Source organism: Cataglyphis hispanica, chromosome 16 (genome assembly GCF_021464435.1).
Source record: "Cataglyphis hispanica isolate Lineage 1 chromosome 16, ULB_Chis1_1.0, whole genome shotgun sequence".
Taxonomy (NCBI): Eukaryota; Metazoa; Arthropoda; class Insecta; order Hymenoptera; family Formicidae; genus Cataglyphis; species Cataglyphis hispanica.
Window position 1 is genome coordinate 4,342,756 of NC_065969.1, and position 17,044 is coordinate 4,359,799.

A 17,044-nucleotide genomic window follows, 5' to 3' on the forward strand; every position below is an offset into this window, starting at 1 on the left:
CATATAAATCGACAAGTACAGTTCATACCGCATTTCATAAAGCGTAGTTCACACTATCAATTTTTAAAATTTTCGTCATCCATCTACAATGGAAATACTCAAGACCAATAATAATCGCTTGTTACAATTGATTTTTCTCCAGTGTTTATATGTAAAATAGTTCAACTTGGAGATCTATCATATGCCATGTCACAGCGTACTAAAGTTATTCAATTATATAAAACGGTAATAAAGTATTCTCTATGTATATTACATATTTTAATATTCAACATATCTTATTTTAATGATTAATATACTTTAATATTAATTTTATAACAAGTTTCAAAATTTAATTTTTTTATTAATTTTTTTGTTTATAATTTCTTCCTTATTGCATTTTTTTTTTCCAGCTATTGTTCATGGGCCGAGACTATCCAAAGGGATATCAATATTTCAGGACTAAGCTGAGGAGAGCCTTTGATAAAAACAAAACAGAAACTGATCCTGAAAAAATAGATAAAATGATAGGACACGGTAATTTTGTAATAAAAGAATTAGAAGCTTTATACATGTTGCGCAAGTACAGAACTTTGAAGAGAAGATATTATGACTAATAATAAAGAAGAGACTTAATATTGCATAAATACTGTATTAATTATATACTTTATAATTTAATATTAATTATATACATTGCTCAATGCAGTATAAAACTTTCATAAATTATAAAATTGATTTGTAATGTTATAATGTATATGTATATACACATAGTTTTATATATATATATATATATGCGTATTTGCATATTGTATGATACAGTAATGTATATAAATAAATTTTAGTTATTATTGCATTATATATTTTTTACTATAATTTTTCCATCGAAAAATAACATTTTAATTATTCAAACGACTGCACATATACTAGTACAGTTATTCTAACCTAGTATCGTTACTAGATTCGGAACTTTTACTCCCACGATTATTTTCATCTAGGAATACGTTCAGCAAAAAATGTGTGACATATTATAATAAATCTTTTTCTTGTGCTTTCCTAGAATCTCCTAAAATGGCCGCTTGTGTAGCTGTAATTGGCAAAGATGCAAGTATATTATGTTCTTTTTGAATTTGCAGGTTACGCTTAATTAAATGAATAATTTTTTTTTTTCATTTAGTGAAACGTCTACATATATTCAAATTTATCTTAGTACATTCTTCTTTAAGCTATAAAGATTTAATTTTTTGCGATTAATTAATAAATACTTTGCAGAACTCTCCAAAATACATCAAGTGTGCGGATGAAGCCTCTGCTCTGCAATTTCATTATAAAGTACATACGTCAATTGATATTATAGAAGAAAAACTGAATGTAGGAAATAAAACCACAGTTGATATCCGCGACTTATACTTGGGCTTGTTGTTTGCAACTGAAGAATATAAAATGTATGCAACATCGCACAAAGAGTATCATCTTCTATAAGAGATACAAATTATATATTAAATGCATACTAACACCCTTCTGTTTTTAGATATGGTTATGCGACTAATACAAAAATTAAATTTGTCATAGTATTACAATCATCTAATGTATCATTAAGGGATAATGAAGTGAAAATGGTAATGCTTTATTTTTTTCTTTTCATATCCATTCGATTTTGATAATTCATTAATCATATTTTGTAATCTTCCTAACAGATTTTCAAAAAGTTACATGCTGCATACTCCAATGCTGTTTGCAATCCATTTTACATTCCAGGTGACCAAATAATTTCTAAGTAAGTATTTGCACTCTTCAATCTATCATATGTATAAGTAATGAAAATATACTATATAACTTGGTTTTTCAGATCATTCAATATGTCAGTGCTGGAAATAATGGGTGTTATATAATATCCTATAAAAATGTTTAAAAAATAATTCATCATCACAAAACACGAACTGCATTATAAATACTCTGTAATAAATAACTTGATATAACTGTGTAAAATATTTGGAACACTTATTAATTGTTTTCTGAATTTCCATACTTATTTCCTTTTAATTTTTCGCATGTTTTCCCCTTATAAATATGTATTTATAATTGATTTATAATTTTATTATTGTTGCTAAAATTCACACGACAAAAAGAAAGAGAAAGAGAGAGAGAGAGTTTTGGTACAGTAATTCCATAAAATTCTCCCTTTTTCGAATCTTTTATAAATAATATTTCTTGATCAATTATAAAAAATTTTATTGTTGATACCATGTTTCTGTTTCTTATTTGCTTTCTTACCTGTGCTTAGCTATCTCTTTCATGGATATATCTCATTTCAATTCATCGATTCATCTGCTTTCAAATCGGGCTATAAAAGGAATTAAATTCAGAATGATATTGTGTCGCGCTAAAAAGTAAATATCGCATTTATACGATGGATATACTCGACCTTTCAAAATCCTTTCCTATTGGTCTATTTCTGCATCCGTCATCTTAATCCTGCTTTATAATTCGTTCTTACATCTCGATGTCCACGTTACAGCGAATCATCGACAGGCAGAAGACGAATCGAATGTTCTATGGAGATGGGTCGAAAATTAAGTCGCATGGCGGTAGCTATCTGAAACGTGAGTGATTACGAACATTCACGAACATTTGCCGTTGTGTCTGTTCATTTGAAGACGACAATCGTTTTCGTTTCCGTACGAATTTGTGTGATTTGCAGGAAAATACTAATATTGATTTACAATGGTAAGTAAAGCACGCGGTCTCGTAATCTTTCTCACCTGAAAATTGGAGTAAACGTTAGCCTCGATCCCGGTGAAGAACCCGGTCTCCTAAAAGTATGACAAATGGCGCATGTATTTCGTCGAAATAGCAGAAAGATTTATACGCGATAATTTCAACTACATTACAATGTTGCACGATGTGATATTCAGGAATTGTGATTTTAAACTTTTTTTAAATAATTGTCGATAAGTAAATTGGTTACCAAATTGTTTGTTCTAAGTCATCCTTGAATCCTGTGAGAATCTTCAAACCTGATGCCGAAGAAGAAAAGGCGGAGACTGCTAGAATCTGTTCGTTCATTGGAGTTATAGCCATTGGAGATCTAGTAAAATCCACTCTAGGTCCTAAGGGTATGGACAAGATACTTGTATCTTATGGAAGGTCGGCAGGACAAGTGCAAGTTACTAACGATGGTGCTACCATCCTTAAGAGCATTGGTGTTGATAATCCGGCTGCTAAAATTTTGGTAGACATGTCTCGTGTCCAAGACGATGAAGTAGGAGATGGCACTACTTCAGTCACTGTTTTTGGTACATACAATATTATTTATTTGAACTTAGGATTAATTTTAAACATTGCTTGACTTTCTTTTATGCCTTTTTGCAGCTGCTGAACTTTTGCGAGAAGCGGAGAAATTGATTGAGAATCAAAAGATTCATCCACAGACTATTATTATCGGTTGGAGAATTGCTACTAATGTAGCAACAGAAGCTTTGATTAATGCATCAGCAAATAACTCGGCAGATCCTGAACGTTTTCGCGAAGATTTATTGAACATCGCACGTACAACGTTGAGCTCCAAGATCTTATCACAACATAAGGAACATTTCAGCAAGCTCGCGGTTGACGCGGTGGTACGTCTTAAAGGTTCCGGTAACTTGTCCGCTATTCAAGTTATAAAGAAACGTGGGGCGACGCTCGCTGATTCGTTCTTGGACGAAGGATTCCTGTTGGATAAGAAGCCTGGTGTTCATCAACCACAAAAAGTCAGCGACGCACGCATACTTATCGCTAATACATCTATGGACACAGACAAAATCAAGGTATACATTTCTCTTATACATATAAATATAATATTTTTCTCAATTATCTAAATGACTCTAACATTGCATACATTTTTGTTTCAAGGTATTTGGTTCTAGAGTTCGTGTGGATTCAATGGCAAAGATTGCAGAATTAGAATCTGCGGAAAAAGAAAAGATGAAGGTAAAATTTACACCCAATTTTTTTAATTCCTAAACCTGTAATAAATGTGTGCAATAAATTTCTGCATTTTATTTTAGGATAAGGTCGACAAGATCTTGAAGCATGGATGCAATGTTTTCATCAACAGACAGTTAATTTACAATTATCCAGAACAATTGTTCGCTGACGCCGGAATTATGGCCATCGAACATGCAGATTTCGATGGTATCGAAAGATTAGCGCTCGTTACCGGCGGTGAAATAGTCAGCACCTTTGACAATCCAGACTTAGTCAAGCTTGGAAAATGCGATCTTATTGAGCAAGTAAGCTGATCGCTAATTTTTTTTTTTCCTTGCAATTCGATGTTTCAAACATCCGCGATATAGCATTCGTAATGCGATTATAATTTACATTATAATTTAATTTTTTTATATTATACATTTACATTAATATACATTATTATATAATTAACAGAAATAGTAACATGACATACATACACAAATTATATATATTACATATTTAATCGATATATTACATATAGTTTATGATACATAGGTAATGATAGGGGAAGATACACTCCTGAGATTCTCTGGAGTTCCATTAGGTGAAGCGTGCACTGTTGTTATTCGCGGCGCGACCCAGCAGATCATCGATGAGGCTGAGAGGTCGTTGCACGATGCACTCTGCGTTTTAGCCGCTACAGTGCGCGAGTCGAGAATAGTCTACGGCGGCGGATGCAGCGAGATGATCATGGCTTGTGCCGTTATGCGAGCGGCTGCTTCCACGCCGGGTAAGGAAGCGGTCGCGATGGAGGCATTTGCACGAGCGTTGACGCAATTACCGACCGTTATTGCTGACAATGCTGGCTATGACTCTGCGCAACTGATTAGCGAGCTGAGAGCTGCGCATAATTCTGGCAATAGCACCATGGGATTAGGCAAGTTTTTAAGTACATTTCTATAATTGCTACATTTATCAAATATGATACTTTGTGATATATAATATATTATTGCATGTGTGAATAGCTTTTATGACAGAATGTACTAAACTAAATTTATTGTATGACTTTGCAGACATGGAATTGGGTAAAATTGGTTGCATGAAGCGCCTAGGAATCACTGAATCCTGGATAGTAAAAAGACAAGTTCTTGTAAGCGCAGCTGAAGCAGCAGAAATGATACTGCGTGTGGATAATATTTTGCGAGCGGCTCCGAGGAAACGTACTCAAGATAGAGGACGTTGTTAATCGTTATTTAAATAAAGGACTTTTAACCTCTGCTTCGATTTTATGATACTTTCACATATTATTACAATTGCCATTACTTTTTCGTGCAACCTCTAAAATTAACATATTTAATTAACAAGATATATTGAAGTATTATTTTACTACAGATTAGTTTCTCTTGTCCAGGATGCTATATGAGATTTGATATTATTAATGTACCAATATCACACTAAGCAGAATATTTTATCCACATTGCTTTAAACATTGTGTTATATTTGTATAAGAATAGTATTCTATTTCTCCCAAATTTTCAAACGAGATATTGTACAATAAGCAAAACATCTCTGTATTCAGAATTTTTTTATAACAATACAATAGGTTCAACATTAATAAATTTTTTACTTTGAAAAATATTTTTATGCCATTATAAATATTAATACAATATTATAATATTATATTATTATAATATTACAATATTAGAAATATTTATACAATTAATATTTTGTATTTTGTATTTGATTCTACATTAATAATATAATAATAGTCATGTTTTTATATACTATTTTATAATAAATAAATTATAGGATTGAATAAATTATATCTTAGCCATAAGGAAAAAGTTATTCCGTGTAAATTTGATTTTTTGATGTTCATTTTAAAATCCTATGAATTCTATTTATCAATCAATCTTATGTATAAAAAAGAAAAGAAAGATTTTTTGATGTTTTTTTTTGTACAACTTTATATGGATAAATATTTTCATATATAGCACAATTGTAGTTTGTTGATAAATTCATAACACTTATATACTAATCACACAATACTGTTTGAGTTGTCTTTACAGATAAGTTTTAATGGAAAGTTGGCAGATAAATTTTTGATTGACATTGAATCACTCAATATCCATCATAATTAATATAAAGCAGATTATATACATTTATCAACAATTTATTATTAGAAATTTACCTCCGACTTTATTGAAGTACTAGAAGTAAGCAAATCTTTGCCAGATGCAAACTTTCTACAATGCTCTGCATAATAAATCAATATGCGAATCGTAATTTAGTATCATAACCAAGTTTATCGAGATTAGGAGTACAAGCAAAATTAATCATCGGAGGTGGACCACACATCAGCACAATGGTATCTAATGATGGTGGGAACATATGTTTCTGTATCATATCAGTGTTGATATAACCTGTGCTGTAAGGCCATCCCTCACTACTTGTATCTAATGTGTACCAGAGTTTCAATTTATTTGGATGTCTTTTGGCAATATCGTCTAATTCATCTCGTAACAAAATATCTTTCTCAGTCTGATTAGCAAATAATAAGGAAGTTTGAGTTTCATCTGTGGGATCTTTTATTATTGCACGAATTAACTGCAGCATCGGTGTAATGCCTGTACCACCAGCAAGCATGACAATCTAGATAAAGAGAAATATATGTAAATTATTTTTACATTCCTTTAAGAAATACATAGAATTACTCTTAATAATGATAACAAGAACACAAATTTATAGCACAATAATCATATTTAATATATGTATTTACTTTTTTAACATTATATTCCACAGGTGGTTCTTTCCTAAGAATTTTTATAGAAATCTTTCCATTTCCTTTGTAAACCAATCTACCAGATGGACCTCTGAAGTCAATGGTGTCACCTATTTCCATGTTCTCCAAATATTGAGATAATTTTCCCCCCTCTGGAAATTTTGGATGCACGTTCTTGAAATATACCTGAGAAACATGTATGATTAAAAAAACGTGCCTTATCATTATTTTCTTATATTATAATTAATTTAATAACTCTGTTATTTACCTTGATGACAAGATCCACATAGCCATGATCATCGTCACTTGAAACAGGTGTATACGACCGTATCACAACTTCTTCTCCGATTCTTGCAGTTAAATGTACATGTTGACCAATAGGTAGACCCAGAACATGATTCGGTGTTGGTAATCCGAATCTAAACTTTCTTGTATCATGACTTATTATGTCTTTTTGGATTAAAGGTAAACTATACTTGACTAACGGATCAACCAGTAATATTGGAGACTTTTTTCTTTTCTCATTCCAAGATTTGTATATTTTAAATGCGACTCCTATAACAACTATTGTTCCCACTGCAGCCAAGACAGACACCTGAAAATATAAAATTTTGTTAGAATATACATATGACAGCACATATTTTGATTTGTAGAACTTAATTTTTACAATATAAATTTGTCTATTTTAAATATTTCCCTAAATTTTAGATATAAACTCTATTGAAAATTTTTAGATTATGAGGGATATGAAGACGCGAATTTTTATATTTTTTAGAATTAATATTAATACAAATTATCGAATTTTCACAGAATAATATTTATAAATCGAGATATATAAATCATCTCTTTTTACATATCAAATACATTCGCTATAAATGCGAATTTTTTTAGCAAATTATCACAAAAAAAATATCACGCCAAAGGCCAAAGTACAAAGCATCGTTCGATGTCCTTGGAATGTTCGCGAGATAGCAAGCAATTTTTTTATTTCGATCGAAATCGGCCACATACCAATGCTCGTACGTTTTGCATCGCGGTCGACCCGACAACCCACGTGGACCCGAAACGCGCGCGCGAGAGAAAGAGGTTAAAGAAAAACGCGGACAGACAACGTCATGAATTGTGAATTGCGAAATTCCAGCGGTAATCTCGCGAGATCGGAGAACCTTGAGCTGTTCGCGAACGAGTAGCCAATGCTCGACGCTACTCTCGCCGTCTAAGACTGGTTTAGATGGCCATAGGGTCAACGGGACACGCGGACCCACTCGAATCCGTTAAAATAGACTCGGCTTCTCACGTTTTCGGAATAGGACCATTAGGCGCATGTATTTATAGTCGCATCACAAGAGACATTATGTATTACGTTAAAGAACGTGTCTTTTTGTCATCGACCGATCTGTCGTAGAGGCCAACAAGTCGCATATCAGTACATATCTTTCGCACGTATGCGCAGTCAGCGAAGGAACGTTAGGAATTTGATCTGCTAGCGTTTACAGTTGCACTTCCTCTGTGTTTCATTTCATTTCTTTTTCCCTTCACAATCCGATTGTATACTTATTTTGTGATATATAATTTTTCATATGAATAAACAACAAACTCATTGATACGAAAATAACAGTTCGATATGATATAATTAACATATAATTATCATACAGAAAATACGACTCTTGGTTTGATATTGGCAAAGATGAGCGATCTCGATTAGCATATATCAATCATACGTATTCAATTTCTTTTGTATCGAATTTCTTTTGTTTACGAATATATTAACTGAAGGAAGAGTTTTTATTTTTATTCCGCGGCAATAATTTTATTAATATCATGTTCGATGCATATGTATATCTTATAGTTAAACATTTTTCATTGCGTTAAAAATTTTTTTTTTCAATAATATAAACGCAAAAAAATGCATATGTAGAATGTTCCACAATGATTTCATCGTTTTGTGTTAATTTTTTTAATAATATTATTATCTAAAAATTTTAGTAGTAACGATTATTAGAATGTAAATTAAGTTTATTTTAAAAGATGCAAAAATATACTGCGATATTTCTTATCTATACATATCTATTATCTTTAGTTATAATTTCAAATTTGATTTTTGTATATCGACTTTGTATATTGACAGATTTTTAATACACAAAAATCTTTATATCAGATAAATAAAAAGGACTTTTGGTACCGAAATTTTAAAATCAAAAGAGAAAACGACGGTTCCTATTTAACTTTCTAAGAAAAATAATTTTGAGATTATTTAAAATTTAAATAAATATATGTTGTTCAAATAGTTATTATTCAAACATACTACTCTGTATATCTTTAACAAACGAGAATTTACTTAATATTCACTTTGTCATGTCTCTATATTATATGACATTGAAAGTGAAACTCACTGAAACACATTTGAAAGGTTTTATCTATCTATCAGATATAAAATATACATACTTCAGAATCTATCATTGTGTTCATATTCTCAATTCCAACTCTTCTTCACACATGAGAAAATGCGCGCACAACTTTTATAAACTTCATCCAAATCTATACATAGATCAACTGCTTTGATACATATTGTTTCAATTTTAGTACTCTGTTTTTATAGATAAGAATTGTACGAGACAACTAAGAAGCAAAGAGCCAACGTCGGACAATCGTCAGACAAGTAAAGAGATGAACGACGAATCATAGATATATAAAGATTGATTATATGCGACAGTAGCGTAAACACGTTAAATTTGCCCGCCTTTTTTCCTGAAAAAAAAAAAGATTCTTAAATATAACGTTTATCTCGAATTATCTTATCTCTTATCTCGCAGAAATTAGTTTTATGCGGTTCTATGTGATCCTAGTAATATTAAACTAATGATCTTTTTTTTTAGCACAAATTAAAAAACAAAAAATAATATAATACTTTAAAATATAATACTTTAAAACTGCAAGGAAAATTGTATAATATATTAATGTAAATAAAAATAAATTCTATATTCTCTATCTTTTATCCTTTCTCTTATTCTTTTATTTTGTTCGTATATAATGTCTTTTTTTCTTTGTTATCCTTTTTATTTTTTTTCCAAGGACTGGTCACGATATATAGTGTTTACAAGATACGCGACTGTCGTATGATAATTTCACGATGATGTATTCTCGCATGTGAGATTTCATTGGTCGTCGATAATTGATGCTTTGCTACTGTTTTTTTTCTAACAATATTCTCAAGGAACATTTATAATTATTAATGTAACCAGTATTTATCATTAGAAATCTTTATCGCAAGGACACGCAATGAAAAATACGTACTAGGACATCGCTGAAATAATTTCTGAATAACGAAAAACTGAGCAGCATCAAAAAATTTTTACGTTCCATTTTCAACTCCAAATACCTTTTACACTTGAAATTTATCATTAACTGCTACAGTATTATTATAGCACATATCTTATAAAAAATGAACACCAAATATAACATCACTTTTAACGAAATGACTATAGTGTTATTGAATTATATAATATATAATAATCTTTGCATATTTTCCTATAGTTATCTCACATGCATATACTTTTCATTTTCATATATTGTGCTCTCTATTTTGCTGCCTTCCCTTTCTCTCCGAAATGTCAATATATATTTTCTTTACTCCAAGTCCAAAATGTATAAATCAAAAGAAAAACTATATATAGAAACAATATTTTAATAGTGTTATTTAATTTTCTCTTTTTTTCCCAGAGATTTGAACATATATGATTTTAGCACAATATTTGAACACGCAGTGTCATCTTATGGTATTCTAAAACATTATACGGTCAAATCCAGAACAATATCGATAAAGTAGAGTGACTGAAAATAACGTAGTTTATTATATATATATATAGATATATATATAGATATGTTTATCATGCTGTTGGCTATAAAAGGTTAAGACTGTCAAATATCAATTATGTACAAATGCATAATCATTTTGGAATTGTACATTATTAATTGTCTTCCATGGCGGTTTTGCATCGCGCCTTGTTCACGTGGTTCAATTTGCTCATATTCTTGGTCCTGCTGGTTCTGAGACTCGACCAAAGAATACAATGGAACTGGTTCATAGTTTTCATTCCAATGTGGCTTTACGACAACATTCTTCTTATTTATATCGTTTTTAACATGATCTCACACTGCAAAAACGGACGCATCAGTAGTTTGCATAAAGAGGTAAGTATTTATCAATTTTCAAGTCTCAGTTTAGCAAGATATAAGTTTTCTTTTGCATAGTCAAAACATATACTCTCTCTCTATATCATTTGTTTTTACATATACATTTTATAAAAACATTGAATTGCTTTACAGAAATATATATGTGCGATGAATGTTATAAAGAAAAGAAATTTTATAGTTTTATATCTAAAAAAGAAAAATGATCATGTTTCAGTAACAATGTTACTATTTCAGGCATGGTATATGACAGCTGTGCTCCTGAAGCTATGCGCTCAGATCCTAATTTGTTTGAAATTAGAGGCACCTCATTGGTCTCTACCAGCTAAAGTGGTATTGGCACCTTTTTGGCTGCTCCTTCCAACATTAGCAATTGATGTCTTTATCCATTTGATACATCAATCTAGATACTGACTATGGATAAGTTTCAACTTGCTTCAAGTTATCTAAGAGCTTGTACGTATGTTAATAAAATATTATTTTATTGATATTACTTGCTGTATCAAATATCCAATTCCATATATGTTGCTTTATAAATGACTTAGTTTTTATTCCAACATTCTTGCTGGATATTATCCAATGGATAATAAAGTATTGTGTGTTGTCACACATACATACATATTAATTTATATCGATTACATAAAAATATACAAATATATTCTATATCTATTAAATTAAATATTTCATATTATAAATTTTTTCCTGTAAAAAAATCAATAGATTAGCCTTTATAACAAGATCTGAGAACATAATATATAAGATATAAGTCACAAGATATAAGTCTAGTCTACTATAAATACTTGGTATTGCACAAGGCCAAATAGGACAGAGTTAAAAATAAGCAAGTCTATAGCAGTGTTTGTCCTATCAATCCTTTCACAAGTAACTGAAAGAGCATCTTTTAAAGTTTAAAATTACAAGTTTATGTTAATGTTATAGGTAGTTAGTTTGTTTATATAGAAAAAATTAAAAGACAGTGAACAACTACGCACAAGAATTGCTCTTATGATTACGCAACATCGTTAAGTTCGTTAAGAATAGCCTTTTGCCCCGTGCATTCTGTATTGAATGATCATTGTGACAAACATCTGTGAAGAATAAACTGGTTTCATGGTATTAGCAGCTGTAGGGGAAAAAATGTTCAATGTAATTAGAATGTAATTATGGAATGAATGAGAAAGAGATGGAACAGTAACATCTGACAGTTTGCTAACATTGGTCGTGACAAAATATAGCAATTGAATATATTTCTATAAGTTTCACATTTTTGCTTGTATACATTTTTCTTTGTGCATATATAATTTAATATATAAGAAAATATATATATTCTCTGATCCTCTATCTATAATTAAATTTTGAAATAAAAAAAAGTATGTATGTATTAAATAGCCATTAAAGAGAGATACATTCTTGATTATTATTTGTACAACAGATAAAATAAACGACTTTCTTTTTATGAGAAACTTATATCTATATAGATTTTTTTCTAACATTGATTTCTAGGTGACAATGTGGTTTTTTATACTTTTTTATTCATCATTCATATTACGAAAATCTGAAACTGCAAGTGATGTGATAACAGTGAAAGAAGTGACAGCTGGACATTTGGCTGAGCTTCCGTGTTTAAGCATTGACGAACATCATCGTTTTATGCTGTGGCAATTTGGAAATAATGATGTCATTGGTCCAGGAAATCCTTTAAATGAAAAAAAGTATAATTATGAAGTGTTGACTGGTACACTCCAGATAAGAGTAAGTTTTCAAATATTTTATCAATATATACTCTCTTATCTATATTTTTTCTTTTGTAACATATTTATAATGTTTATAGGGTGTGTCAACAGCAGAATCTGGGTTTTATAAATGTATTGCAAAAGGCGTAATCGATGACTCTAAATTTAAGATTCATTCTGTTGAATTAATAGTAAAAAACGATTGGGAGCAACTTTGGGAAAATGACTTTGAGGTACTTTAAAATGCGAAATATGTAAAAATAAGTAATTTTACTGAGTTATACTTAAATTTTATTTATTTTGTTTTTAGACAAATCTCTTACGAGGAATGACTGCTGTTATGGTAGTGGTGGTTGCAATAGCTGTCGTACTTTTAATTATTACTGTTAAGAAAAAGAGAAATCAAAAATTCTTTGGTAAATTTTTTGTGTAAATATTGATATACTAGAAGAAGATACATTTTCCTATGAAATTAAGCAATTATTTTAAAATTATTTTCACAGATCTCGAAGAATCGAGGGATAATTCTCCAGCACGATATATACCAAATAATACACCCGGTCCTTCATCAGGTACTGGGAATGTTGGAGTCGATAATGCCGAAGTTGAAATTGATTTTCCTAAAGTATTTAAACAAATGCAGCAAGAACAAGCAATGCCATAGACTGTAATTATAAAACAGGGGAATTATATTGAAAAATTTCTTTCAAAGTACTTGATTAAATACTTTTTTTCTTGTATATATCGCTTTACAATAATAAATTACAATAATAAATTTCTCAGTACTATTATTGTATAAATAATATTTAGTTCACATTTATTTTCATAATATATATATATATTGTAGAAATGTACAATATGTATGTCTGATAATATAATTCTATATTGTATTCAAAATAAATTTATAAAGTCAAGATTGGGAGCAAATAATAAAATTATAAGAGAATCATCTGTGTATTATTTTATTTTATTTCTTTCCTTGCTAAATTTGCGCCACGAATGTTTGCATTATATTATGTAGATAATGAAATTCGAATATATTAAATCAAGATAATCAATATTTTATTTTTCATATAAAATGAACAATAATTTTAAATATATATATATATTTTAATGTATCTTACGTGCAGTATAAGTATTACACTGATGTATGAAAAAATTTCTTCTGATAACTTTAGGCCGTTCTTGTATTATTATTCTATAGGGATATGTGTATCCATCATATTTTCTAAAACTTCCTCTTCCTCATCTTCCTCCTCATCGGGTTCTGCTTCAGTCTCGAGTAAACGGATTTTTCTATTATTTTCTGCTAAAATTGCAGCTACTTTTCGAGGACCGCTAACCGTTAGTCGTCTCGCAGATATTCCTTGAAACGGTTTTGGCCATGTCGCACCAATGATATCGACCAAAGTCACCGTATTGTCTTGGTATACGATAGGTATGTTTTGTAATGGCACTTGCACGAGAAATGATGCATAAGTTTGTTTGTTTAATATAAGTAAACTAAGATAATCTTGTGAGTAAAATTGCAAATCTACTATCACAGTATCCATGTTTTCTCCTAGACACACACACAGAAAATTATTTATTTTTATATTCTGTAGATAAGATATATTTTCAATATAACTATGTACAACATAATGTTACCAACCTTGTTTATGATTCACATCTATCGTAATTATCTTTGAATTAAGAGATGCAGGTTCTGCAGATGAATATTCGATATTAAAAAGTTTTAAAATTTTGCTGTCTGCATCACTCATAGCTAATAAGAGATTTCCATTGCTCGTTACAATCTGCGAGGATATGAGAGACGTAAAAGATGATAGAGAGATTGAAATCATTATAAAATGCTCGACTAAACCCTGATAAGCTTCTGCGAAAACATTTTCCACAGCAGTAACTAATTTTGCATGAGACTGCAATAAGGATAAATTAAAATCTTGCTTCACTATATGCGCGTAATTGCGTAAACAGTTATTTGTTTCGAGCAAGGCGGCCCATTCGCTTCCTTCCGAGATCAAGGGTGTTTGCAGATTTTCGCGACGCAGATATTGGCCTAATTTTTCTAAATTTATCCTACCGTTTGTTCTCGGCATAGTTTTATCAAAACCGTTTAGAAATTCGGCGATGAACGTTAATTCCTGCTGACTTACGCGACTCACTTCCGATGGTGCTTTTTCATCTGTTAATTGGAGGATGGCTACATACAACCATCTATAAATGCAACGAGAACGATTAAAAGAATTAAATATAGACAATAAATTAATCATTCAATTTGCAATTCGTACATCATACCGAAAAAATGCTTTGTAATTGCGCATACTCTGATCTATAACTTGCTCGATTTCATACGATTTTGCCAGAAAAGCTTCGGATTCATTGATGGCATTAGTTACGAGCGTTTCGTCGCGCAATCCTAGCGCTTCATACGTGCCACCTACTCTCACCATGCCTCTTAATTCGGCTAATTGATAAACTAAGGCCATACCAACGCTAGTTAAATTTTTTGAAACCAATTTCTGTAAAGGTGTAATCGTCATTTTAATATTCAAAACTGGAATACAATGCACAGCTAATTAAAAGAGATGATATTCTATTTTCTATAAATACCTGTATATTACTATAACACATCTCAATACTGTGTCCAAATTTTTTCAACCCTTTCTCTGTAAGATCCCGAAGTAGAAAATGTTCTAAATTCTTTGTAGGTATTCCGATCATTAACAGTTCTAAAAAATCTGCAGCCATACTACCAGGTGGATTTGATTCCGCGTATCGTGTAAGTTTTTCATCCATTTCCAAAAGTATTGTCTCCCAAGCTTCGCAAGTAGCCATTAAAGTACGCGAGAGATAGTCTTTCAAACATTCTACATTAGCTTGAATTTGCGCAACCTGAAAATAGAATGTATAATATTCTGATAATTCTGTCTCGTTTTGATATTTTAAATTATTGTATGATATTTCGAGAAATACTCTGCACTAAAACTTTTATTATAAATATGATCATAAAGTGTATAAACCTTGAGAAATGCTATGCTCTTCTCAAGTAGAGAACAGGATACTCTAGTTGTTATAATACAGTTATTGTCTTTCCATGTAATCCATATTGGGTCACCACATCCACCTATAATTTGTACAATCGGTCCATGGCCTACATTTATGATGCCACAATAAAACATTCCAAAAATATACATTAAGACTGTGCCATTTTTCTGGCCAATCTATAAAAAAATGTACATATTATTCATTATAATCGTAAACATATAGTATTATTATATTTTATAATACATACAAAGAGCATATCTAGCATGTGAGACAAAAATTCTTTGCGTTCAGGTTCTGCATTGTAACTTCTGATTAAACTGGGCAGAGATGGCAGATAATCACCGGTAGGTTCATTAGTTTTATCATTCACTGATGGATTTTCATATTCTGACAGTGACAACCATTTAACACAGACAATTGTTTCGTTTGTTGGCAATTTGGTTTTGTGAATAATGTTTTTAGTTTCAACATCAACAAGGCAGAGTAGTTTAGACATTTCGTAGCATACTGCAAGAAGCTTGCCATCGGGCCTCCATGCCAGATGGACAACTGTATCAGATTCATCTTGAGGGCTCAACAACCAGACTCTTTGCCAGGTGAGCCTATGAAGGACGACTTCACCTGAAATATTTCATGCTGAAGATAATGATTGTTGAATTTTTTAAGATACAATTTTTCGTTTTGTAAACGTTAAATAATGCAAATTGGAAAGTTTGATTTTCTGATTTTTTTTTTCTAGAGAAAAAAACTAGAAAAAGAGAAAAGAAAGATAAAGTTAACTTTACCTAATGTTGAACAGGCACATTTTTTAAAACGCCGGCTTTCAGAGACTGACCTTTCACATTACTAATTGCCAAAAGATCCATTTTCGGTGACCACAGCATCGTCGTCACTTCAGCGGGAAGCTGACGCTCCTCCAGCTGTCTCATAGTACCAGCCATACTTTAAATATATTTTTAATTTAATTTTCTTAAAGAAAATCCTTATAATACAACAGTTAGTTAATCAGTCATCGTGCGTCTCGATTTATGTATATTTTTCTTCATCGGTAACGTTTCTCGTTCTATTATCGACAATTTGAATACTTGATAATGAGAATGTTTTTTCAAATAAAGATGACGCCACCGTACAAAAATAGCCGCGTTAGCGTCATTTTGAATTTAGCGGCACTATAACGGTATCTTTCCTTGAATTCACGTCGTCATAGTCTTCATTAATAGTCGCATTTATAGTCGCCCGTGTTATTTTCGTGTTAGACTAAATTAAAAAGTACAATCATCGAATAATTGTGCCGAGATATCGTTAGTTTCGTCATCACGAAAAGGAAAATCGATTTTCGAGCTAAGGAACATACAATTCGTTATGC

The 17,044-nt window shown here is 30.9% G+C and overlaps 5 protein-coding genes across 12 annotated transcripts; 3 read left to right on the forward strand and 2 right to left on the reverse strand.

Annotated features, from left to right (window-relative positions):
- The first annotated feature begins 52 nt into the window (after positions 1-52).
- LOC126855354 (trafficking protein particle complex subunit 2-like protein) lies at positions 53-1,964 on the forward strand. 2 transcript variants are annotated; one of them, XM_050602929.1, is made up of 7 exons: positions 53-225; positions 390-513; positions 1,034-1,077; positions 1,246-1,418; positions 1,505-1,592; positions 1,671-1,750; positions 1,823-1,964. In XM_050602929.1, exons 1-7 carry the CDS (start codon positions 187-189, stop codon positions 1,863-1,865), a joined length of 591 nt encoding a protein of 196 aa, XP_050458886.1. In that variant the 5' UTR covers positions 53-186; the 3' UTR covers positions 1,866-1,964. The 2 variants fall into 2 exon arrangements, with proteins under 2 accessions (XP_050458886.1, XP_050458887.1); XM_050602930.1 differs by having other exon boundaries at positions 1,671-1,731.
- Positions 1,965-2,541: 577 nt separating this feature from the next.
- LOC126855341 (T-complex protein 1 subunit beta) lies at positions 2,542-5,202 on the forward strand. Its single transcript, XM_050602898.1, has 7 exons — positions 2,542-2,700; positions 2,960-3,269; positions 3,346-3,782; positions 3,868-3,945; positions 4,023-4,247; positions 4,480-4,861; positions 4,998-5,202. Exons 1-7 carry the CDS (start codon positions 2,698-2,700, stop codon positions 5,168-5,170), a joined length of 1,608 nt encoding a protein of 535 aa, XP_050458855.1. The 5' UTR covers positions 2,542-2,697; the 3' UTR covers positions 5,171-5,202.
- Positions 5,203-6,076: 874 nt separating this feature from the next.
- LOC126855351 (NADH-cytochrome b5 reductase 3) lies at positions 6,077-9,378 on the reverse strand. 2 transcript variants are annotated; one of them, XM_050602919.1, is made up of 4 exons: positions 9,152-9,378; positions 6,975-7,301; positions 6,704-6,892; positions 6,077-6,576 (listed from the first exon to the last, which is right to left on the reverse strand). In XM_050602919.1, the coding sequence occupies exons 1-4, from the start codon at positions 9,173-9,175 to the stop codon at positions 6,193-6,195; spliced, it is 924 nt and encodes a 307-aa protein (XP_050458876.1). In that variant the 5' UTR covers positions 9,176-9,378; the 3' UTR covers positions 6,077-6,192. The 2 variants fall into 2 exon arrangements, with proteins under 2 accessions (XP_050458876.1, XP_050458877.1); XM_050602920.1 differs by lacking the exon at positions 9,152-9,378 and adding an exon at positions 7,718-8,097.
- A 1,837-nt stretch (positions 9,379-11,215) lies between these two features.
- On the forward strand, positions 11,216-13,581 carry LOC126855353 (uncharacterized). 5 transcript variants are annotated; one of them, XM_050602925.1, is made up of 5 exons: positions 11,216-11,353; positions 12,401-12,649; positions 12,729-12,863; positions 12,941-13,046; positions 13,134-13,581. In XM_050602925.1, the coding sequence occupies exons 2-5, from the start codon at positions 12,407-12,409 to the stop codon at positions 13,292-13,294; spliced, it is 645 nt and encodes a 214-aa protein (XP_050458882.1). In that variant the 5' UTR covers positions 11,216-11,353; positions 12,401-12,406; the 3' UTR covers positions 13,295-13,581. The 5 variants fall into 5 exon arrangements, with proteins under 5 accessions (XP_050458882.1, XP_050458885.1, XP_050458881.1 ...); XM_050602928.1 differs by lacking the exon at positions 11,216-11,353 and adding an exon at positions 11,702-12,054; XM_050602924.1 differs by lacking the exon at positions 11,216-11,353 and adding an exon at positions 11,702-12,043.
- A 91-nt stretch (positions 13,582-13,672) lies between these two features.
- LOC126855335 (anaphase-promoting complex subunit 4) lies at positions 13,673-16,713 on the reverse strand. 2 transcript variants are annotated; one of them, XM_050602882.1, is made up of 7 exons: positions 16,514-16,713; positions 15,926-16,299; positions 15,654-15,854; positions 15,244-15,525; positions 14,929-15,152; positions 14,282-14,847; positions 13,673-14,191 (listed from the first exon to the last, which is right to left on the reverse strand). In XM_050602882.1, exons 1-7 carry the CDS (start codon positions 16,617-16,619, stop codon positions 13,824-13,826), a joined length of 2,121 nt encoding a protein of 706 aa, XP_050458839.1. In that variant the 5' UTR covers positions 16,620-16,713; the 3' UTR covers positions 13,673-13,823. The 2 variants fall into 2 exon arrangements, with proteins under 2 accessions (XP_050458839.1, XP_050458840.1); XM_050602883.1 differs by having other exon boundaries at positions 16,464-16,655.
- Positions 16,714-17,044: the final 331 nt, after the last annotated feature.